The 25297-nt window shown below is 33.1% G+C and overlaps 2 protein-coding genes across 3 annotated transcripts; one reads left to right on the forward strand and one right to left on the reverse strand.

The window, feature by feature from the left end:
* The first annotated feature begins 12060 nt into the window (after positions 1–12060).
* On the forward strand, positions 12061–16935 carry LOC111297350 (auxin transporter-like protein 2). 2 transcript variants are annotated; one of them, XM_022892075.2, is made up of 10 exons: positions 12061–12426; positions 12584–12922; positions 13221–13438; positions 13539–13724; positions 13893–14005; positions 14119–14302; positions 14418–14515; positions 15094–15301; positions 15504–15761; positions 16377–16935. In XM_022892075.2, the coding sequence occupies exons 3-10, from the start codon at positions 13265–13267 to the stop codon at positions 16596–16598; spliced, it is 1443 nt and encodes a 480-aa protein (XP_022747810.2). In that variant the 5' UTR covers positions 12061–12426; positions 12584–12922; positions 13221–13264; the 3' UTR covers positions 16599–16935. The 2 variants fall into 2 exon arrangements, with proteins under 2 accessions (XP_022747810.2, XP_089597644.1); XM_089741518.1 differs by having other exon boundaries at positions 12587–12922.
* Positions 16936–19230: 2295 nt separating this feature from the next.
* LOC111297857 (uncharacterized) lies at positions 19231–21013 on the reverse strand. Its single transcript, XM_089741519.1, has 2 exons — positions 20884–21013; positions 19231–20747 (listed from the first exon to the last, which is right to left on the reverse strand). Exon 2 carries the CDS (start codon positions 20694–20696, stop codon positions 19350–19352), a length of 1347 nt encoding a protein of 448 aa, XP_089597645.1. The 5' UTR covers positions 20697–20747; positions 20884–21013; the 3' UTR covers positions 19231–19349.
* Between the last annotated feature and the right edge of the window lie 4284 nt (positions 21014–25297).

Here is a 25297-nt window from a genome sequence, read left to right on the forward strand (position 1 = left end):
AATAATATCTTCAAAGGGCAATGATACAATTGTAATTTTGTACATTTAATAATAGGGCACTTAGGTAGCTGGAGAAGATCATGTGCGGGCAACGGGTCCTGTCAACTGTGGAATTGTGGGGAGGGGTACCCATTAACAGCTAAGAACTGTCCTTTACGGGTTGTGAGAGGAATAGTCAAGCTGTAGGAGGTGAGAGCATTAACTCCAAAATAACCCCGAATCTAAGTGGATCCCACTCTATATCATGCCCCCCGCAAGATCATGGGTCATACAATTAAATTATACCCCACAATCCAACAACGGCCATGCTTTGACAATGGCCCCTCGTCCCATAGTTTGACCACAGAAGATCCAAATGGGCTTCCCTTGAGTAATTATTATATTTAAGAGGATAAAAATATAAGGTTGATGGCCTAATGGACCTTAACAAACCCGAAACTAGTTTCCTTTAGCTTTGAAAGTGGAAATGAAAGGGGTTTTCCTGGCCACATGAATCCAAATAAATTTCCAAGTTTGTCTTGATGATCCACCATGAAGGAACAAGAAGATTGTAATAGGTAGAAACAGTGAAAAGTGATGGGAAATTGAAATCCGGGCATTTTCCCCATTAAGCCCGGAGAATTCTACTCCTCAGCAGCTGCTCACCACCAATTGTTGTTAATTTCATAAAATGGAAAAAGATGTGCAATGAACTTATACCTCTTAAGTCTTAAGCAGACAGGTTAGAGACGTTTGCAATTTGCAAGCAAAAAAAGTAGGGAGAAATGAAAACAACAACTGTAGAAAAAGGAGCAGATCATTTTTGTTTGCAAATTTTGATGATCAACTCCATATGGATAGAACGATATATGCTAATCATATGGCTCTTCCCACATAAAGAACCACGATAACAGTTGGATCAGTCAGCATAAATTTTCACTATCGTTTAAATATTAATGCTAACAACTCATGAAATAGAAAAAATTATGTTCAAATCAATATTGAAGTTAGGCTATGTATCAGTTAAATAAAATTTAGTCAAGCATGTTAGTGACATTAATTTGTCTAATTATGAACTAATAACAACTCAATATTCTCTTAACATTGAGCAAGTCTAACTAGTAACCGAGCTCATTTTGGCCTAACTCTACACGATTAACTATATAACTAAAGAATTAGAGAATCAGCATTTTCTACAGAACTCTGACTTCAAAAACATTTAAATTTCAGGTTTTGATGCATTTTTTAAATCAGTGAAGCAGTTTTCTGTTAGCCTGGCAGGGTTGATTACAGTTTTGCTGCCAGCTGATTAATCTGCATGTGGCACGTTATGATCTCAACTTCATTTGATTCCCTGATGGAGCTTATTTGTGTAGAAGGAAGCTATTAAATAAACAATAAAGTAATCATACTGGGAATCATATATAGGCAAGAACTGTGTCATTGTTGTGGGATTGAGGAGTGCGCATAATGATAACAGGCACAGCTTATAAGAGACTAAGAGAGATTATGAAAGAAAAATGTCTAAAACGTACACTTGGATGTTGGATCTAGCAATGCTGGAAAAGGATTTAAAAAATAATTCAAGTTCTTTTCTTTTTGCTCGCTCTACGTATAACTTCTTGAACAAGAAACAAGTTTTACAGTGAAAATGTTTAATTGAGGTTATGAATGTGTGCTTAAGGTTCAAATCTCTAATGAATTAAAAGTTTTCAACATCGATTTTTTTTATTTGAGAAAGGAAAAATTCGAATCTTATTCTTTGAATAACAGATTGTGTATCAATCAATAAACCAAATATTCGATAGTTTCAAGCCTTCAACATAACAAGATATATACTGTAATTTATTTAGTGTTAGTATCGGTGGGTGGATGAGCAAGCAGTTTGTTTACAAATTGAGAGCATACAGTTATTAATTGCCAAGGGTTAAATTTAATTTGAGAATTAAAAAAATAAAAGAAGGCAAGATATAGGTTGAGAGACAAATGAGGGAGCATAAGCTTGAAGCATCCCATGTTGGAGGAAAGCGAGTGGGCTATAGACTCACATGGCATCTAAACAAGAAACATTGAACCTCTTGACATGAAATCCCCTCCCAAGGAGGAAATGAAAATGTTGTCAGAAGGAACTTCTCTTTCTCTCTCATTCAAGATTATATGTGCCTTAGAAGAGCAAGTAAATAACTACTGGAAATCCTTGAAGCCTGCAGCCCAGATGTTGCAGCTCCTTCTTCGCCGTGCAATGAGGGCCGAGACTCTCAGGGTCTGATCATCACCCCACATTTCATTTCAACATGGTGTAGACATTAGACACGCACAAACAACAGACACTCACGCTTTGACATATTCATATGCATTATTATTATTAGTCTTAAGCCAATTTGTCATTGCCATGCCACTGGCTTTTCGAACAACTCTCACATGGCTATGTAACCAAAAAGCCAGGCATCTGACAGGTCTCCTAATCCAAAGCCTTTTTCCATTATCATCTTCGAAAAAAAAAAAAATCTTTACATTCTTACTTCACTTCTTGGCCTTCCCTCACATTCAAACTAAACAAGCTGCTCAATTTAGCTTTGTCACACCGCCAACCAACAGATTTTCTCATTGCAATTGCCATCGAAGTTATCAACAAATGTAGGATTGTAACTTGTGCAAATTTAGCTGACTCTTCTTTCTCCCCACAATGATCCAATGTCTTGGACAAAGAATTTGTAATTGCAATCCTTGGTTACAAACTATATATATATATATATATATATATATATATATATATATATTTAATATTGCGATTCCAGGCGGCGTAGGCTAATTGAATTTCTTCAAATTCGAACAGGATCGAATTCAATTTCCAATAGAAAACTTTTACGGCACAAAGAGATTAATCGGGCATCGACATTGAAATGGACCGGTGCAAAGACTCATAGAAGTTTGTATTGAGTTTAGGAGAGCCAGGCCTCGGCTATGGCATGAAACTTTCTGTTTGCGTACGTACAATATTCACCAAAAGCAATTATTAGTCCATTTAATCACGAAACAAAATTTGTGGCCTTAATGTTTTAGTACGTAAATCTGGTGGTTGAGATTGCCATAGATTGCTCTCCGCGTTGTGTCGAGTGGAGGACGTGGATAAGGCCCACTAAAAACCCTGCATGGTTCAAATCACTCATTTTCTCCAACCCAATGCTTGCATGCTTTGAATAGCCGCACCAATTTCCTCTCAATGCTGCTGCTTCCCAGCTTTCACCACCCAAAACCCATCCTAATTCTTGCTTGCCACTTGCAATGCACCCTTATCTCCCTCCACTGCTTCAATTGGTTTACAAGTATTTCTCACATTGACATCGATCTCACAATGTAAAAAGTTTACAAGTGCATGATTTCTGGACTTTATGCACATTGGTCTCCTATTAATGATGTCTAATTTGTCATGCTAAGCATATATGAATGTTATTATTAGTGTTTTTTATATCGGGATTGGGGGAGGGGATTCAGACGGATTTGAATTTCTGCTCTGTAAGTAATTCAAAATTCTAAATAACATTATGAATCTGATAAAACTTCGGGTTCATGTCTGTTATTATTATTTGTTTCCAATTGTACGTACCATCAGTCAATTCTTACTAAGGGTGGAGCCAATAATTCTCTGCTCAGTGTTGACAAAAGAAACATCATTTGAGTAATGGCTTGGGGCAGGTAAGAAACCGGTGGATGACTTGAAAAATATGGGGGAACGCCCACTGGATTACAGTCACTTTTTAAAATTACAATGACTGAGTAAAGTTCATCAATAACATATAATCATTTATCAAAAGGCAGCCTAGGTCTGACCATTTAGGTTAAGTGGCTCTTGCTTAATTTCTTTATTTTCCTTTTGCCATATCAGATTTTGGGTTCATGAAACACATTGCATGCTTGGATTTCTGAATCAATTGTAACCAATATTGATTAAATTTGAAGCGTAATTCACAAGCCAAGGGGAATGAACTTATAAAATGTAGAAATTTGAGAGTTATGATATAAAGTCAAAGTTAATTATGATTCTTACTTGAAGTTTGTAACTCCGTAGGCAGTTTCCCAAACAAGAAACAAACTGTTGGTTGGCAATTAATTAATAATATATTCTTCTTAATTTAAATGCTTAATTAAACTGCATTTTAGCTTCATATTTAACCTTTTGTAACGAATATTTCATCCCAAATTAACAACAAATTTGTACATAAAAAATGTAATCAAGGGAATTAAGATATTATTTTGCAATACTTGTACCTAAATTCACTTCTAATATATATGTCTACTTATGCTTTGTCAGTCAAAAATTACTTAACAATTTCACTATATCAAGCATGAAAGATATCATGATTTATGTTAGCCACGCAACTTCCTCATTCACCCCAGCAATTGAAGGCTTCACTTTTTCATTCTACCAACGAGATTAAAATATTATCACATGTCACATTATTTATTTATAAATATATGATAATGGAATCAGTGATGATTTTTTAATTTGTTGGTCAAGTTTAAAAATTACACAATTTAGTAGATAATATTTCAAAAAAATTATGCAATTTATTAATTTTAAGTATATTTCTATTAATTAAGCATGTAATAGGTGATTGTTTAGGAGTGAAATCATATGGCAAGGACCTTCCTAACCCCACCAATACTGGAAAAGATTCTAAAAGGGAGAGAGAAAAAAAAAAGGAGGAAGCTATAAAGAGGAAGAAGCCTCAAATTTCACTTTACTTATCCACACCATGATCATATGACAATTTGCATAAACCCACAAGAGAAAACTTTTTGGGAAACTTGGAAACCCACAAGTTTCACCTTTTTCATTCCACTATCAGCACTGTAATCTTTCTAATCAATTTATCTTCTTTGTTCTTGCATTAATAAATTCAATCCCTTTTGATTTCATCATGATTTCAAAGCTTACCATGCTTCTGATTAACACAAAAACAAACCAATTTTTCCTTTTCTTTTTCTTTTTCTTTCCCTTTGGCATAATCGTCATGCTGATGCTTGCATACGAAGTATAATATAATATATATGGAATTTTTCCCCCTTTGCAGCAGCGAATAGTGGAAACTCTTTTTGTGTGTGAATGTTATGAGAATTTGGGACCCCCCATCAAAGTGATGCCTAGATATGGATTGAACATTGTCCAGTCCAACTGGAATTCCCATGAAGCATGAACTGCAACAACACACCCTCATGTTTCGATGCTGATCAATCTGCGTTGAGATGATTTTGATAGTATAAAAATATTATGCTTCTTTCTCAGTTTTTTCCCTTTCTTGGTAGGGCCTAAATTCTCAACAGGACTATTCCTTGGAAATAGTACAAAATTCCGATGCTTTTTATATTAGATCCATAAGAATTGTGACACCTTAAGAGAGAGAACATATATAACAGAGATTTCGATTTGAATTCTTATAAATAAAAAGATATATAATGAAAAAAATTGGTGAATGTTGTGTGGTTCTAATTCACCATATATTGTCAAACATCAAGTTAGCAGCACTAACATGTATGTTCATGTAAATGCTATTGGCTAATGTGCTGTTGGGAGATGATTGCTGAAGTGCTTTTGACTCTAGCAAGCAAAGAAACATTTTTTTTTTTTTTGCAGCCGCATGTAACTCTAGCAAGTAGTGTAACATCTAAGCCCCAGGGAAGGTTTTATTCGACTATAATGCAAACAGCTGGAATGAATACAGGATCAAGCATTTCAATTCCCTAACAATAGTTAGTGGTAGTAATTAGTAAGATTTAAGATGGTGTTTTCTTGTTTATGTACATTGCAGCAACTGGCATATATTTTATAGAGAAAAATATTAATTGGTGTCTAGTGACTCAGGTTATATGGTCATATTTGAAAGTATATATTTAATTAGTGAATTTATTTTTTGAATTAATTGAAAATAGTGTATTAAATGCAAAATTTGTCCATAAACAGCATTTTAATTATCCTTAAACAGTGTCTATAATAGCACGTTAACCAAACCTTAGTATAAATGGTAATTTAATTAATTTTAAAGAGAGGATTCGTTAACAAAATTCATAATTAATTAAAAATTTGATTGAGTGATTGATGTATGATTTTTTGTTCAAAAAAAATTATTCAAATTTTAATATTTTTTAAATAAAATATACCAATAAATCAATCTAAACACTATTGGATCGATCAGCCATGCAACATTAAACCAATATTTAGTTTCAAACCTATAAAAAGAAGTATATAATCTGAACGATAAATCTTGAAAGCAAACACATATTATTAATATTCCAATCAAAAACGAAAGGTTGTGCTTCACAGTGGAATCGAGTGCAAAGTATCTTGGTAAGTAGCCATTTATAGCTTTGATAGCATGACTCTCCATGGCAGTGGGGACCTGGCTAGACTTGACAGCTTGGTACAAAATAATATAGTTGCTGGACCTCCTTCACAAATCAATTTCCTTTTGAGGGTGTCCCCATTGAAGCCCCCATACCACACCAATGGTTGATCTCTTGTCCGAATTTTGCTTTTGATATCGTCTGGTCAATTATCACCAATTATTACCAATTATCAAAGCCCATAACAAGATTCTTTCTTCTTTTATTTGCAAAACTCTTGATTAAAGCTTTGGATCCTTAACTAATCTCCCTCATAAGCACCTGATCTTGATTTATAGACTATGGCCGCTTCAAATATGGGGGGGAAAAAAAAACAAATCACATCTCATATATATATTTTTTACTTTTTGAGATTTGCCCAACTTTGACCAACTCATCCAATCTATTCTAGGATGTGTGCAGAATACTGAGACTTAGGAAAACTCTCTGTCTGAAAGCTGACAGGTTTCTGCTTTTCTTTCTTTTTTATAGGGTTGCTAATTGCAATAATTCATCAGCTTCAAATTATATATGGGTTGCAGCAAGTTATGAAAGGGATAGACAGTTGTGCTGTCTTAGCATCATGGTTCTTATGTCCCATCTCATTATTCTTCCCTGAAAACTTTGTTTGACAATTAATTCGGTTGATTATTATAATTATACTAATTTTTAGGGATACATTCACTATAAATTATTTAGGCTTTTGAGACTATAACTATAGTCTAACATCTAGGTTTCTATGGTGAGGAATTCATGTTTTTCAGTCCCCTATAGCTCCCAAGAATTGAATAAGAGATGGTAAAAGAAATGCTTGAAGGACATTCCTAGCTATAATGTTTGATCAATTTAGATAATCTTAATTAAGTGAGATTTTCTTTATTAATTAGTTATATGCATACTCCCCCGGCCGATGCCATAATTAGTACTCAGACTACTAATTTTATCAATAAAACCATCCTTTTCAGATGTAATTAAAAAATTAGTTAGAGATCAATCATCGTCAGGTACATACAAAAGTCAATTTGTTTTATAATTAAGTATAATAGTAAATCAATCAAGTATTAATTTAGATAATATATATATTAATCAGACTCTTAAAAGTTATCAATTTAAAAAGATTTAAGTGTTTAATGTTTTTCTTAAACAAAATAAATAAATTAAATAGATAAAGATCGAAAGGTAAGGATGAACTAAAAATTATAAAAAGAAAAAAGCAAATTAGGAAGTCATTTAAAGAAACGAGTGCAAACAAAAACCCACTTCGTCCACTGTATATGAAAGCTTAATATTGGACCACACTAAAAATTTGGCCAACGTGTTTGAACTCACAACCATACACAAAATGTTATAGTCTCTTGGGGGGTCAGCTTTCAAGTGGATGAAAAACAAGTACTGGTCCTTCCAAAATGTTTTTGCTATAGGCTTGACAGATCATGTCAATTTCACAGACTATCCTTTGAAAAATATAAGGGATAAGCCAATACTGCTTTTATTTATTTATTTACTTTCGAACGAGTCTGACTGCTATGCATGCAGCAGCGGTTTCCTTCAAACAGGGTTGGATATATAGTTCTTCATAAAATAACAAGGACGTTATAAGTCCAATCATTCAAGGACAAATCATAGTTAATGCTGCAATTTATGGTGTCAGTACCAATTTTAGAGATTTACCTTTAATTTTCTACAAGCCCTAAGAGGCACATAATCAACTTTTTTATATATAAAAGGTAAATTTGTCATTGCATTCTATTTCAATGTTGAATTTTGCCATTCTATTTTAATTTGATTAAATTTTACCGTTAAATTTTAATTTTTTAATTGAATTTTATTATTAAATTTTGATTTTGCATATTTTAAGATAAATCTTAACAAGAAAGAAATATTTTTTCCTTCTATTTCTTGTGATGTAAGTATGTAGGTAACCAATTAATTGCTAAATGATTAAAGTTTTATTTGGATGGATGATAAGATTGATTGTAACGAAATTAAAAATAATAATAATTATTATTATAATTATGATTAAAAAAAATTTAATAAAAAATTTATTCTAAACTAATCTCACTAAAATTAACATTAGAATCAATTGATAATATAATATATTCAATCTCATTTCGATACAATTGAATTCAAACGGGAACTAACATTGGCATGAAGGTGTTGGTGAGTCCTACATGAAAGTCCATAAAAGTGAAAGACTAAGTGAGTATGTAGGCACCGAGTGACCCCTAAGAGCACTAGCCCTAATCCAAAAAAGGCATTTTCCGTCCTTTGGTTAATGTTCTGGCCTCCCTCTAAAACCCTAGACCCTTCTACTCGTCTATTTAATTTAAGATTCCATTGTTTAGCAATGGGTTTTTCAAAAAAAAAAGAAAAAAAGCAAGCATTAATTCATGATTACATTATTAACTCCCACGAAAGTTTTGTCAGGGTTCATGTAACCAAGTTCCTTAATTCAGTGGTTTGGGCGACAAAATTACAAACTACTCTCATATTGAATTAACTTTTAATTACCAGCTTGACATTATACCTAAAAGGATTTAAAAGAAAAAAGGCAAACCCATAATTGCAAATTTCTTTACCTGTCTTCTTAATGGAAACAATTGCATTAGTTTTGAACTGATCAGTAGTACAAGTTGGTGGAATGACTGAAAATTGCATGGGGTGTGAATGATGGAGCACAACTTTTATCTCCGTCAAAAATTTTACTTTGAACTATTAAGTTAAATATCAATTACTAACGACAAGTGTCGATTAATAATGCCGTCTTATCAATTTTATAATTATTCAATCACTATTAACGGTAGTTAATGACAAGTGACTATGATCTTACATGACAACAAATTTTATTTCGGACATGAATGAATGATTAAAAGCTCAAAGTTGAACTATATAATTTTAACATTTTGCGATAATATTCAAATCATTCACACCCGACGATTAATGGCAGAATATGTGTTTGGACAAACAAAAGAGGAAAATGAGAACTAAAGATGGCAAGTATGGGAGAGACGCAAATCAGGGGACCCATGTGAGACGCAAGGATGGAACATGCTCCGAATTTCGATCCTCATGGAAAAGACCAAAGGCATCGGAGGGGCGTCAAAATCTATTAACTAATCATTACTTCTCCCACTAAGTTAAAATTTTTAAACTATTTTTTGTGGTTGGATGAAAAAAAGAAACGGAACGGCTGCTTTTGGGATTGGTTCATCCAACCTCGCTTCATTACGACGTGCACTTTATTAGTCACAAGACGTTAGTGTCACTTAGCTCAAAGAGGAGATGGAAAAAAGAGGCAAAAGTAGTGATGAGTGAAGGATAAACATGAGGGGGATTTTTTGAAGTGGGCAAGTGGGAGATCTGCTGGGATTGGCTCACAGGCCAAGTCAAAACCCTCACCAAGCCGACAAATCCCCGTGTGAACGGGGCAACGTGGATGTTTTGCATGGAATATCACTAAACATTTTTCCCATTTTATATGGACTCTCCTCCCCCTATCATGGTGGCTCCACCACCTCCACCACCTCCACCACCACGATTGTCACCGTCACTTCTATCATCACCACCTTCATTAATTAGTTTGGATCGTTGTTGTATAACGTATTTGGAAATGAAAATCAAAATTAAACGAGTTTTTGTCTTTAAAGATATTTAACCAAAGATCATTTATACATTTGTTTTCACAAGTGTTCTTGTGACAAAAACAAAATGTAAATAACTATACATTTTATGCATGTCAATGAATTGCATGGATTTTTATTTAACAAAAGTAAATGGAAAGCAGAATCTTTGAATTGGAAGGATAGAGAAAATTAAAAAAAAAAAAAAGTTAAATTGTAAAGATAATGAAGGGTGGGTCCAACCATACATAATGGGCCACAGCCAAGCCGTCGATTAAAGGGCATGTTTATATCATGAACCGTCCGCAAAGTGGGGTTTTATAAGGCTTCATTGTACGCGTATTTCCCTTTAAAAGCGTGCCGTATTGTAGCAATGTGGCGGGTCCATCTTGGCTCGGCTTCAGCCATTTTTCCTTTACAAACTTACATTTCTCCGGCTGAGCTCTTTTTAAAAATTTTCAAATAATAAAAACTTTAATTAGAAAAAAAAAACTTTACAAATATAATTTAAAATTTCAATATTTATTAATTTTATAACATTGACAATTTGAATTTATATTTTAACTTAAATACCTCTAATTAATGTTTTGATAAAGAGGATTGAAATGCATAAAGTAACAAATGGTTAATATATATAATTTTTTTGCTAGCGAATGTCTTAAAAATAATTTTTAAGTTTATTATATTAGACAATGTATTCTTTCAGGTTTCAATGTATTAGAATTTGTCAAATTAACTACTAATTATCGTGTTTAATATAAAAATATTTTCATAAATTATAATGTAATTAATTTTTAAAAGTGCTTTATCTTATACAGGATTTTTGTTAACAAGTATTTTTAAGATATTTTTTAAAATTAATTAATATACTATTTATAATAATTTGTATTTAATGCAATAATTAATAATTTTATTAATGATTTTCAATACGGTAGATCAAGAGATTATTTTATATAGCAATATTAAAAAGTAACTTAAAAATAGATATAATAATTTAAAATACGATATGTTGATATAATACAAATATGATATAAAAATAAAATATGAAAATAATACGACTTAAAATTTTAATAATAATCATATTTAAATTTAACAAAATAAAAAATTATATTTTATATTTTTATGCTAACACAAATTATGTTATATGATTTTTATATAAAATATGATATAAATATGTAATTTTTAATATTATATATAACATAAATATACAATTCGTCAAATCACTAAAAAATAATAGGTAATAAATTATATAATGTTTAAAAGAATGTAAAAATTGAATATAATACTACATCTATTAAAGTCATTTTGATTAGTGTCTAAAGAGTGTTAAAAGTCTAAACCTTGCAACATCAAACCCAAAAAATTATAAAAAGTCCAAACCTTGTATTTTCCAAAAAGAAAAAAGAAAAAAACAATGAAAATCAAAATGAGCCTTCAATTCCACCAGTAGGTTGGGGGTTGGGCGGCCCATTATAAAAAGATCGTCATCGTATTTTTCATAGGTGACTTGCTAATGTGCTATTACCACATGCCCCATACAACCGTGACAAAAACACCCCGATTAAACTCATAGGTTCTTCAACGGTTTCCCTTGACTGTGAATTGCACGCGTTGGATAGATAGAGTGGGAATTGGGATTCCTTTCCATTGATTGGGGGGACAGGAAGGGAGTTTGATGAACCCTCGATCAATTAAAATTCAATACGGAAAATGAATCCAGTATTAGAAAACAAAAAGGAAAGGGAAAAATGAATGATGAATCCCCGGAATTATTGACTGAGATTTGGATTTGGATTCGAGCTTTCAGGCTTCAGCTTAGGCGAGCTGAAATAGCATCAGCATTTCTAAAAAAGCACAAAAATATAACAAAATCTAACGGCCTCGGAAACAAGCTCTGAGGTTGAAATAAATTGTCCTGAGCCACCGTTTCCATAAATACAAGGCAAAACACATGACAGAGTCTGGTAAAAGGACAAATGTTCGAATGTAGACACGTAAAAAGATTACCTTAGCCATTGAAGTAAAATTTTCCAAAGGCCTATAAAAAGCAAAGGTCTTTGGTCAGGTTGAGTCTCTCTTTGTGATCAGAACAACGTCTCAGTCGCTTAGATCTTTATTTCTCTCTTACTCACCAAAAGAAAACAGAAAACCCCAGAATCGAATCAGAAGTGGAATACACAGGGAATTTGGGGTTTAGTCACTCTCACTCCTTTCTTTCAAACTCCCCCCCCCCCCGCCCCCCTCGCCAACAAAGAAAACCTCTCTTTAGTTCCTTCCAGTTGAGGGTGGAGGAAATTTCAAAGCCAAAAGAGAGAAAAAACAAATAGAGTAATACTGTTTGATGCCACTGTAGTGTTGCTATAAAGTATAAAAATAGTGTTGAATAGGAGCGAAAAGGGCCTTTAGTTCAACAGCTACGAAGACCATTGAATCGGGAGGTAATTAGGTGAGTGAGGAAGTGAGATGTTTTCCTGCTTTTAAGGTCTCGCCGTCTTTGGGTGCGGCACTGCTTTTATTTTTTTTTTTTTAGCGTAGAAAAATATTGGTGGCTGCATTTAAGTAAGGAGCTTTTACTGTGGCTAAAGTTTAGTTTTTATTGACAGAAGAAGGGAGACAAAGAGATTCGAAGCTGGAGATTTGAGGCAATTATTTCAGGAGGCATTTAAAGTTCTCCCTGCCGATTCTTGAAATGGAGAATTCTTGAACTCTTATTCAATATATCCAACTCAGCCCTCCTAGCCTCTCTGGCTTTTCCCTTTTTATCTAGTTATAATACTAATACTATATCGGAGTCTGTTTTTCCATTCTTGAGGAGGGAAAAAAAGGTGATAGATCAACTCAAGCAAAGGACAGTCTTTGAATCCCACTCATTTTGGGGTCATTGACAGATCTCTGGTTGATTTTCTTCAATCTTTTACACGAAAGAGACAACTCAGAACAAGGTTTGTTGAAAGTGGTACTGGGGGCTGCCGGGGAGTTTCTTTCTCTTTGGTTTCGTTCGTGAAAAACATGTTAACAGTACTCTTTTCTTTTTGTTCTCAACTCACTTGACTTTTTCTTTATTTTCCTTTCCCTTTTCTTGTGGTATTTCTATGGAATGGAAGTTTTAGTTTATCTTTTTCTACGTTTTGGAAGAAATTGTGGGTGTTTGGATCTGGGGTATTATTGACTTTCGTTTTCTTGGGGCTGCTCGTTTGATTATAGTTTTTTGTCATATTAACTGTCTTTTATGTGTTTCAGATCTACCAGGATTTAGACGTTCCCTTTAGAGAAAAACGAAGACAATGTTGCCTCAGAAGCAAGCAGAAGAAGCAATTGTCTCCAACTTAAGCGAGACGGAGCATGAAACCAGAGAAGAAGCAAAAGAAGAAGAACAACAGTCAATGTTTAGTGTTAAGAGCCTCCTCTGGCATGGTGGCTCTGCTTGGGATGCCTGGTTCAGCTGTGCCTCCAATCAAGTACCTTTTCCTGTACCCATTACCCAATTATCCTCAACTATCAGTTGGCTTCATCATTTTTCTATAGTGTCAAAATTTTCTTCCTCCGTTTTCCTTATAGGTGGCGCAAGTGCTGTTGACACTGCCCTATTCCTTTTCTCAACTGGGTATGCTGTCAGGAATTCTGCTTCAGGTATTCTATGGACTGATTGGAAGTTGGACTGCATATCTCATCAGTGTGCTCTATATAGAGTATAGAAGCAGGAAGGAGAAGGAGAATGTCAGCTTCAAGAACCATGTCATCCAGGTTTGTGTTGGTTGTCAAGAAACCTGAAACCCATCACCACCACTGATACCTAATCTTCCTTTGCAGAACCCTAGAAAGATATCTCAAAAAATTATGTTTTCCAACAAATCCCCTTTTTGCGATCTCAACTATACTAAAAAGTTACAACAACACTGTTTCGGATTGCAGTGGTTTGAAGTGCTTGATGGGCTGCTGGGTCCATACTGGAAGGCAGTTGGACTTGCCTTCAACTGTACTTTCCTCTTATTCGGATCTGTCATTCAACTTATAGCTTGTGCAAGGTTAGTATCGATCTTTATTCTGTGTTTAACATCAAATTTAAGCAGTATCTGAAACTGGGTTTCATTCCTTTTTTCTTCTTTTTTAACCATTGTTTTTACTTGTGTGATAACAGTAATATTTACTACATCAATGATAAATTGGACAAGAGGACATGGACCTATATTTTTGGAGCTTGCTGCGCAACCACAGTTTTCATACCCTCCTTTCACAACTACCGTATTTGGTCTTTTCTAGGCCTTGGGATGACCACTTATACGGCCTGGTACTTGGCCATAGCTGCCCTTGCTCACGGCCAGGTAAAAAAAAAAAAAAGGTTAAAACCAACAAATCAACGACCATGATCTTCCTCCCCATGCAACCACCATGTTCAATGCTTTTCTCTTCTCTTTACATATATTTTTTGCTTCTCAGGTTGATGGCGTGACGCACAGCGGTCCAACAAAGCTAGTGCTCTACTTCACCGGAGCCACCAACATTCTCTACACCTTTGGCGGACATGCTGTGACTGTGTAAGCTTTTCCCTTCAAAACTTGGAAGAATAATAGTGATTTCACTTGTCCCTTTCTTCTTTCTTTCTTTCTCTTGTTTCTACGCGGCTTCTCTTTGCAGCTTTTGCCGGCCGTCTTGGCATTCGAGACCCAGACAAAATCATGCTAACTACTTTTATTTGCTCGGAAACAAACATTAAAATCCCACCTCCCTTCCTCTTTTCTCCCTTTCTCTAGGAAAATTGAACAGTAGAATTAACATATGTACAACAATTTGCGAATTGTTTTTCCCTGTTACAAGTTGATTTTGACCTTAATCTATTCTAGTCTCTTTTGTCTTTACCTGTACCGTAATTTCTATATCATAGACTCAATAATGCACAGTTCATTCATCCAAAAAAAGACTATAAAATTAAAGGAACTTCAGCTGTAATTCCCCTAGCTGTTACTTGAGCGTCCAATGGCTTGAGGCATTTTGGCCATTTAGGTATATTTCCTAACAACTTATTAAAACTAACGTAAGTTAATGAATGACCCTTTTTATATCACCGTTTTTTTCTAGGTAAAAGCATTTTTGATTCAAGGATTTTTTTTTTCAGGGAAATCATGCATGCAATGTGGAAGCCTCAAAAATTCAAGTACATATACTTGTTGGCCACATTGTACGTTTTTACCCTAACCATTCCATCGGCTTCTGCTGTCTACTGGGCATTCGGGGACCAGCTCCTCAACCATTCCAATGCCTTCTCTCTCCTCCCCAAGTCCGGTTTCCGTGACGCCGCCGTCATCTTAATGCTTATTCACCAGGTCTACTTTACTTCCAAGTGATTTTTTAAAGAAAATTTACTGCATAGTTAACATTTTTTAATCATTGCTTGCTAGTTGCTTGGCATTTTGGGAGCAGTTTACCTCCTAAAGTACTTCAACCAACGACTTTGGTTCATTTGAATGGGTAATGATGCTTTTAATAGTAAAAAGTAACAGTGGTGATCTGATGTAATGGTTGCAGTTTATAACATTTGGGTTTGCTTGTACTCCGTTGTATTTCGTGTGGGAGAAAGTGATTGGGATGCATGACACAAGAAGCATTTGTTTGAGGGCGCTGGCAAGGCTGCCAGTAGTGATTCCAATCTGGTTCCTGGCGATTATCTTCCCATTCTTTGGGCCCATAAACTCTGCAGTTGGTGCTCTTTTGGTTAGCTTCACCGTCTACATCATCCCAGCTTTAGCCCATATGCTCACCTACAGAAAAGCCTCTGCTCGACAGGTAAATTTTTTTGCTTCACTTCACTGATACTAATCCTCTCTCTTTACAAAAGTTTCTGTAGGGCCATTATCTTGTTGTCCCAGTTGCCCGTACTGCCCTTTTGATTACTTAATGTATGGTTCAAGCTGTGGTTATCTTTGTTTATTAGGGGTGTGTTTGTCTTTGAAAATTAAGTGGGCACTCCTGAAAGGTTTCCTGAGGATTCCCACATTCCACAGTAGCTGTGGCCATATTGTGTGGAGAGAGAGAGGGGGTGAGTCTGCGGCAAATGTACAAACGCATTTAATGCTTGGATTTGGAAACATTATGAGAAGAATTGGATGGTTGGCATGTCACAACAGCAGGAGCAGTTGGTTATATGATACATACGCGTTTAATTGCTTTTCATTTAGTTATATGATACCGATGCTGTGTTGTACTGTGTCTTGGATGAGCTGGCTGACTCGACTCCTTTTCCTTCCAGTTTGGTCTGTAGCAGTTAGTCACATTTTTTTGTCACAAATGCCAATCCCAATTGACAGATTTGCTTGCCCAAATTTGTAAACTTAATATCAACCTCAACCCGATTGGATTTAGAGAGTTTAATTTTCTGTTGCTCTTTTCTCTCCTGCGCAGAATGCTGTAGAAAAGCCTCCATTCTTCATGCCAAGCTGGACTGCAATGTATGCATTCAACGCCTTTATTGTGGTGTGGGTTCTGGTGGTTGGATTTGGGTTCGGTGGATGGGCTAGCATGACCAACTTCGTCAAGCAAATTGACACTTTCGGATTATTTACTAAGTGCTATCAGTGCAAGCCACCTACACCAGCAGGAGCAGCACCTGCACAGCACCACTGAGCTGACTCATGATCAACCAAATTCAACCCCACAAAAAAAGGAAACAAAACCCAGAAAATGAATTCCCTTTTTTTCCCCATAACTTGTATCATACATGGGGATAAAGCAACATCTCCCCTACATTTGATAATGTGCTGGAATTTGCCTTTTCTTTTTTCTATTTGTTTCTCCCCCCCTTAAAGCAGTTGAAAATTAAAATAGTGTGTTGAATTGTGATGATTCCTTTGCTATCAAAGCATATGCATAATTAAACCAGACAATAGTATATGTTTAGCTTTCCCCCTCCTTTCTTATCCTTCTTTTGTTGGGATAATATAAAAATTTTTCTGTTCTTAAACACTTTTGTAATAGCTTTGTGCAATGAAAATTATTACTACTATCATGTTTCGAGAGTAACTTTAAAAATAATCAAAGGGTATGGGTGTGTAGTGTTTTTTATTGAAACTTGGCTTGATTAAAATGATTGCGTTTGAATATATTTTAGATTTTATTTGAATGAATGAAGAAATTGATTTTGATATAATTGAAAATAATAATAAAAATTATTATAATTAAATGTGAAAAAAAAATTTAATAAAAATTTTATATTAAATAAATTTTATTAAAATTAATTTTTAAATTTAACTAATAATACAATAAACTCGATCATTTTGCACCGCATTGCGATAGAATTCAAACTTAGGCTTAGTGGCACTTCTGACATTAGATTCTGATGAGGAGAGTGGGCCATGGACCAGCCTCGGACTAGCCTCACATTCACATGGGTTGCAAGTTGGCTCATCTGTTGGTCACTCGCCACTCTCCCTACATTAACTACGTGCATCTTTATCTCGTGTGGTTTCATGCCCAATCAAAAGCCTATAATTATAATTCAAAAATTAACTAATAATTTCCATCTTTCTTCTTCTTGTTCAATTTATTTTTTTGTTCTAGCACATGCATCCGATGGATAGGTGCCTTCTTCCTGTTTCCTTTAGATTTGGAAAGGGAAAGTGTGTAAATGACACCCTTTGACAGTGTTAACTGAATAATCAAAGTTTGATTTGAACTAATTAATTGTAATTTTCTTTTATACTATAGCTGAAAAGAGAATGGGAAGAAGCATGATTAGGCTTTACTGGATTTCAGGTGGTCATTAGTACCAAGTCATGCTGGTTTGCTATTGTCGGCTTCTTTTTCATGCATGATTAGCTAAAGAAAAAAATTCACATGTACATTTTGTGATTCATGTGGGAGAGTTGGTTCCTATAAGATCTTGTAGGTGTTGAGCAAATCTAGTACATGCATTCTCCATTAACTGTGTGTTTGATGCTGTGAATTATTTGAGGTTTTTTTTTTTTTTCATTATTTCAATCTCACGAAGTTGATATATTAATGAAATGTTAGTTCAATATTAGTTAAATAGATTTTAAGGTTGAAAGTTTCGACTTTAAATTTTAATTGTAATCCAAAAGACAAAAAAAAAAAAAAAAAATCCTCAGAGTTAATATTGATTGGAAAAAAGCTTAGCCTTCTGACCTCGAAGATTTTCACTGCTTAGATTGAGTTCACCTCTTACCTTTTCCAAGTTGACCATATTCAAAGCATTTTCATATATGGCAAATAAAATAAGCTTATTTGTAGTCCAAAGTCCTGCTTTAGCCTGTTAAACGAATTGCATCCTTTCTTAGCAGGGTGCCTTGTCCATAGATTATAGTGCCTGCATGATTCCTATAGTTAACCGTTAAAAGAAAGTAACATGTTAGATTCAGAGCCATCATCTGTTCCAGCAAGAAAATCTATAAAATAAACAAAGAGTAAAATGCTTCTGATATAAGCATCCTTAACAGGTTTAGATTAGGGTACTTTAAGATTAAAGGAAGATTACCACAATAAGCAAGTTATTTGCTTAGATTGACATACTATTTACATGTGAAAGCTGCAGTTTCAGAAGAATTAATTAGATCCAACTATTGTCTTCAATTGCTTGCCATTTCAGCTTTGTTATATTACGAGGAGAGAAATTAAAAAAAAAAAAAAAAAAAGAAACTTGGACTCTTTGTGTAAGAATTAAGAATTATGAAATAAATCTTTCAAAGTTACGGGATTGAGAGGATTTAAATGTATAATATGCTTCATGGATTAAAAATAAAAATAAAAAGAATTGCAATTTGCAAATGGATAATCCATGTGACATGGATCTTACCTTATTACTTTGGGCCATCGAGTGTAACTTCCCAGCTCAAATAAAAGCTTGAAGGCTCAAACTGACCCATGATTTAAACTGGGCTTGGACACACAAGGAAATGTTGGGATTGAGCTAAAACTGGAAGCCTATAAAACCAAAAAAAAAAGAGGTTTGTGATTATCTTGGAAGGTAGATAATGGAAACTGATTTTTATTTTTTTTAATAAAATTGAATAGGCGAGGCCTAGGGACAAGAAGAAGGGGAGGGGGCCACCAAGAGTGCCTGTTCCTCCATCTCCTTCAAGAGTAGATAAGTTTGATGGTGGTGAGAAGATCAAGATTGAAATTGATGAGTGTCTTTTTTTCTAGCTAGGCTGCCATGATGGTTAATTTGTTTATTTCTCTTGTAATTCTTAAATTCAATAAACTGGGTTATGCTGTATTTGCAGTTGTTGACACACCCTTTTGTATGAATTCTTCTGTGCTTTCGAATTTTGGGTGTCTTGCATCAATAACATTGGGAAATTTCTATGACTAGGTATGAGATGAGACATGACAATAATAATTCTATGACAACTAAATAAGCTATATGGTATTGAGAAACAAAATTTTATCAATGGTAGTTCCTAATGGCGGTTGCTTGTTCCTCTGTTGGCAAATCACACAGAAAGATGAGATTAGTTTGTCCATCACACTTCCTTCTTCGATCATTAATTCTTTGCTTCGATGGTTCCATAAGTGTATTGCATAAGTGCTTCTGTTTAGTTCAACCAACATGTCTTCTATCCATTTCGATTCTGTTTCTGTCTCGGGCTTCTTAAAAAGTCTGGCTATTTTAATCCAATCCATAGGATAAAAGGTTTTAGGTGGCAAGATTGTAAGGTCATAGCCAGGTGCATATTCTATTCTTTCGATCACTCTGGAAACCAGGTAAGGCCCATTGTGACCCCATTTACTTCCATCAAAGGTTAAGGCAAATTCCTCTAAGAAGTCATGTAGAAGTGGATGGTTGTCATTGAATATCATAGCAGCTCCATTTATTCTGGTCCATTTCCTGGTGCTTGTATCTATGCTTTGTGCACCAATTGCATTCCTCAATCCCGTGAAATCTTTGAGAACTATGAAATCTACATCCAAGTAAACTCCTCCATACTTGTAAAGTATTGCTAATCTAATCAGATTGGAAAGATTATAAGATAATGGAATTTTTCCAGGGTCCTTGCTCCCCCTCTTCAACTCATCAAGCCAACCCTCAGCTGGGGTGTTTTTAACTAAAAAAGGCAAGTCTGGTGTGACTGCAAGAACTTTAAATCCACCATCAATTAGTGGTTTCAGAATCCTGTATCCTTGTCTAGAATTCAGAGATGGTGATAAAATCATCAAGCATCCCTTAGGACTAGCTTTGAACAGACTGTCTACAGCTGAGAATTCCCTTGGTCCAAAGGATTGAGCTGGTGAAAGCCATAACATGAAGTACCAAATTGTACAGCTACTGTTGAAGAAACCTAAAACTTGGTCATGGAATTGCGAATTAAAGTTGCTTGATTTGAATAACCCCAATTCTGGAAGTTTCTTCTGGAACCAAGCTATTCTTTCCAATCTGGTGACATTGAATGGAGGAATTAGCGGATCCAAGGTTTCTCTATCAACTCCTTCGATCTTTCTTTGTGTGGTAATTTGCAATGGTTTGCTGCTAAAAGTTGACCTCAACTGTCCTTTGCTTTTGGTGGTTGGTGCTGTAAGAATTTTATTAGCTGCAGTATCTTCAGGATACATAGAGAGATTAGAAGTCAGTATATTTTCATAGATTATAAAGAATATAGCAGCCACTGAGATGGTAAAGAACAATGATACGGTAGAGAAGATTGGTGATTTGAAAGAACGGAAAAATCGCTGGTAATTAGACATAAGAAACAAATTTCTCACTGCCATCTTCTGAAACAAATTGCTCACCGCCACTAGAGTTTAATAGAGAACATGCACCTGAAAGAGTCAGTTTTGAAGAATTAATTTAATGGCATTGAGATAAAAAAAAAAGCCTTGCATTTTACATGTTTAAATACAATATCACAAGTGAATAACTACATGAAGATAAAGATATGACTGGAATCATGCATACCACCAGAATGACAATAAATCAGAATACAGACCATCGTAAACCTTGACCTGCCTAATTTTGGTCGCTAGAAAATATAACAGTAAGGTTTCTGCTTCATCAGGTTCCTACGGCACCTTAGCTGGTTTTTAAAATAGTAAGCAGATGAATCTATTGTGGACCGGAGTTTCTCTATAGTTGTGGAGTTGTAGATACACATTATTGTGGACTTCCGATTTCTGTTTCCGTTGCGGCTTCTAATTATGGCCATTTTCATATAAATCATTCAATCATCAGCAATAGATTGTCGCACATTTTTTTTCACATGCCACTGAGTGCCTGATAAAATTTTCCTGATTTAACAAGGAGTTAATGTTATTATGTTGACATGATCGTGCTTTTCACATTACAAAATTAGAATATCAGAATTTCCTTTCATGCGATTACTAAAAATGTGTTTAAGAATCAATTCGGGATCTGACATTTTATGACTTGTCACAGATACATGCACAGCTAATTACTTATATTTAACAGTTTTATTGTGATTGCAGCAGTAAGATTCCTTTTTGTACTTCGTTTTTGGATTATGAATGAATCTTCACTTGCCCAAAATTTAGAAAACTAAAAGCCTACGGGATAAATGAATCTTCAAGTGTTAATGAAAAGATTAGAAGTTAGGCTGTCTGCATTAAAAAAAAATGGTATAGCAGCAAAGGAAATGGTGAATAGGAATGGCGATTTCGCCATAGTACGGCTAATCAAACTGTAAGTCAATGACTTCTTGGACATGTTCCAGAATGGCCCAAGCATTGAACAGACAGGGAATTTCCTTAGAGCTGGAGACATGCTCATGGCACATACACATAATTATATATAACCAAATGGTATTATCATAGATATGATAATTTAAAATAACCGATATAAAAAAATACGAATAAAAAATACAGAGATAACATGACTTAAAATTTTAAAACAACTATAAATAGATTTAATAAAATTAAAATTTTATATTTTATATTTTTATGTTAACATGAATTATGACATATAATTTTTATATCAAATACGATACGATACGAATATAATATTTTACTCGCCAAAATAACACAAATTATTAAATCTAATTGTTTGTTGCTGATTTCCAATGCGTAGTCCAAGCTAGAAAATAAACGTGGTTGTGATTATACATGTCATAATAATGTAATGAAAAGTTCGAATTTTCAAACCAGCATCTAATATATATATATATATATATATATATATATATATATTACAACATATAAAGTTACATGATTAAAATTACTTATGAGAATGTTTAAGTGGATAATCTCTTTTAATGACACATAGTATAATATTTATATTATTTTTTTATCAAATAAAATATTTTAATAAATTATTTAAATTAAATATTTTGGATAATTATTTAAATTGAAATTAATATTTATCTAAGATTGAAATTTTTGCATAAAATTTGAATTCAAATATATTAAATCATAATTTATCTTTTCCTTTTAAAATTAATGGCAGTTTCAAATATATATATATTTAATAAAATTTTATTTTTTGTCAAATAATTCTATTTAACAAATTATTTAAATTTAATATTTTTAGATAATTATTTAAATTTAAATCAAAATCTATAAAAAATTAAAAATTATTTGATAGATTATTTAAATTTAATACTTTTAGATAAGTTAATGAATTATTGATCAGAAAGCATGTATTTTTAAAGTAATAAAAGCTTATATCTTTATATGAAAATATGAGACATTTGAATGCCGATAAAAAAATTACATAAAAATATGTTTTTGCTTTGAAAACAAATATAATGTTTTATTTATATTCTAATTCAAATATGTTTATATTATATATTTGGTTAATTTATTTGTTTCTCTTTAGTCCATAACTTTTTTAAACTTTGCTTAGATTGATTATAATTAACTTTTTGTATTATATATTTTTTTTGTTTTGTTCATTTCTTCAATGTTTTTATTCTTTATTAATTTATTAACATATTTGCTTTTATTATTGTATATATATTTAATCTTAACAAATTAATATGTAAATTTATATTCTATATTTCTTTTTGCTATACTTTTTATTATTGAATTTCTTTGTTAATAATGGATGATAGAAGAAGAATAATGATCACTACCATATCTAACTCATAAAAATACTATCAATTATGTTAAAAATGATTAAAAATAAAACAATATTTCTAAAAAAAATGTTTTTAAGCATAACATAAAGAATTATTGTTTTCTTTTTATCCAAAAAATAATTTTATTTTGTTGACATATATAAAAATAATTGTTAACTCAATATATTTGTGTAATAATTACTTAAAATATATAAAAAATGAGAATTAATAAAAAGTAAATGATTATAACAAAATTAATAATTATGATTTGTTGTTCAATCAAATATATCTACACCACCTAATCAACATGACAATAAAAATGATTATTAATTTTAATTATTTAAATATTGATTATTAATTTTTTATGAAACAAAAAAACAATAACAAAATTTTTAGTATTTAATAAATAAATTGAAGAAAATATTTTTTAATGAAAAAAAGATTTTTATAATTCTTGAAATTTACAACTTCTTTTAGATAAATAATATCATTTATAATATATTATGTATAATTTATCATTTAATTGGAGCTTAGCATTAATAAATATATGATTATATAATAGATAAATAATTAAAAAATAAAATTTTAATTTAAAATGCCGTACATTGTACGGATAAATGCTAATATTCTAATATAATGAGAAAGTGATTGAGACATGCCCGTGGTTTCAGGTAGTTAATAATACCATTAAGAGATGGGCAGGGATCCCATGGGCTCGGCTTCATAATTGGGAGGTATATATGAATTCTAGAAATTGAATTACAACTCCTTGAGAAAGTAGTTAGAATAAATTTTAAATCTATAAAAAATTTGTTAGAACTAAAATATAAAATTGATATAAATATTTTACATTTGTTTCCATTTTATTTTCCCCATTTTTAGTTTAGCTGAAATCAAATTTCTTAATTTTGTTAAGGATGGCCCTACATTCCCTTATATCAAATATAGGATGTGATTAGCATTATAAAAAATTCAGGTTGATTCTCTCCCTATGCAGAGCTTTTATACATTTGTTACTAACTAATTTTTAATTGCTATAATGTTCATAGCATGTATTTTCCTTCTTCAGCTGAGGAAAGAATTTTTTGTGGCTCAGGTATAACTATAGAATGTGACAACATTGCTTAATGCTTTTTTTTTTTTTAATCATTTGGCTATTATTTTTATACTATATTTGAAATTTCTTCTATAGAATTTTTAGTACATTTATTTTATTAATATTTTTTGTTGGTTTCAATTATATAATAAGCTGAATAGATTCTGTGTTTAGCTTGTTTAATTATAAAGTAATCTTTCAACCGTTATCTAATGTAAATCCCTGTAGAAGTCAACTTCAATGCTTTCCTGTCACCGTAAGCCATTCCATTAAATAATAACAACTCAAACCCGGGATGATCTTCTAAATTCTGGTTCTGTCATCTAGCAGTTTAACTTTTTGGAACAAATAGTAGCACAAAACAAGACATTCCTATGGCCGGCTCTTACTTTTGTTTTTCTAGTAGTTTTATGCATCTTTGTTTCATTTTTCATTTCTTCTGTTGTCCTCATTGTGTTTCTCCATAAACAAGAACTGTGTTTTAATTCATTCATTTACTGATTGATTTTTGGATAAACAACATTTTACAGTATGATATCATCGGAGATAACAGAGGAACAGGAGGAAGAGAACCCTTATTTCATCAATTCAAGAGCTCAGAAGGAAAGTATCAGACGGATAATCCAGTGTCAGAAATTTTTGTATTGGTCTTCATCTTCATCATCTTCCCTGTCTTCTGCAGCTGCTTCCAGTTCCTCCATTTCTTCTTCTCGCTGAAGTAGCGGTTTATTAGAATTGATGAAAAGTGGAAGCATGTCTCTGAAGAGATTATTTGACATGGAACATATTAGTTTGCTAACCCATTTTGAGAATTACAGTGGCTCACCAATTATAAAGTCTATAGCCTTTTGGGGAAGTGAAACAGAAGGTGAAGTACGAGATCCTTGGGCATCCATCAAGCAGACTGGTTGGTTTAATAATTTGGAGATTGATGGGCGAAGTGATTTTGCTTCAGATGGTAGTTTCATGGATAAATACTTCAGCTTCAAGAATAGGAAAACAACAAATAGTAACCGTAGATTGAGCAGGAAAAAGTCATTTAGAAGGCTTCCAGGATTTAGATTCAGGTTGAGTTTTAGAAGGCTTAGGATCATGATTTGTGGTAAAATGTTCTGATTTTACTCCACAGCTTTTGCAATGACATTTTGAAAAGCTTTCAAAGCAAGCAATCATTTACAGATAATTACATTTGCAATAAGAAAAAG

The sequence above is a fragment of the Durio zibethinus genome, chromosome 12, assembly GCF_047325235.1.
Source record: "Durio zibethinus cultivar Kanyao isolate XHJ-2024 chromosome 12, ASM4732523v1, whole genome shotgun sequence".
Taxonomy (NCBI): domain Eukaryota; kingdom Viridiplantae; phylum Streptophyta; class Magnoliopsida; order Malvales; family Malvaceae; genus Durio; species Durio zibethinus.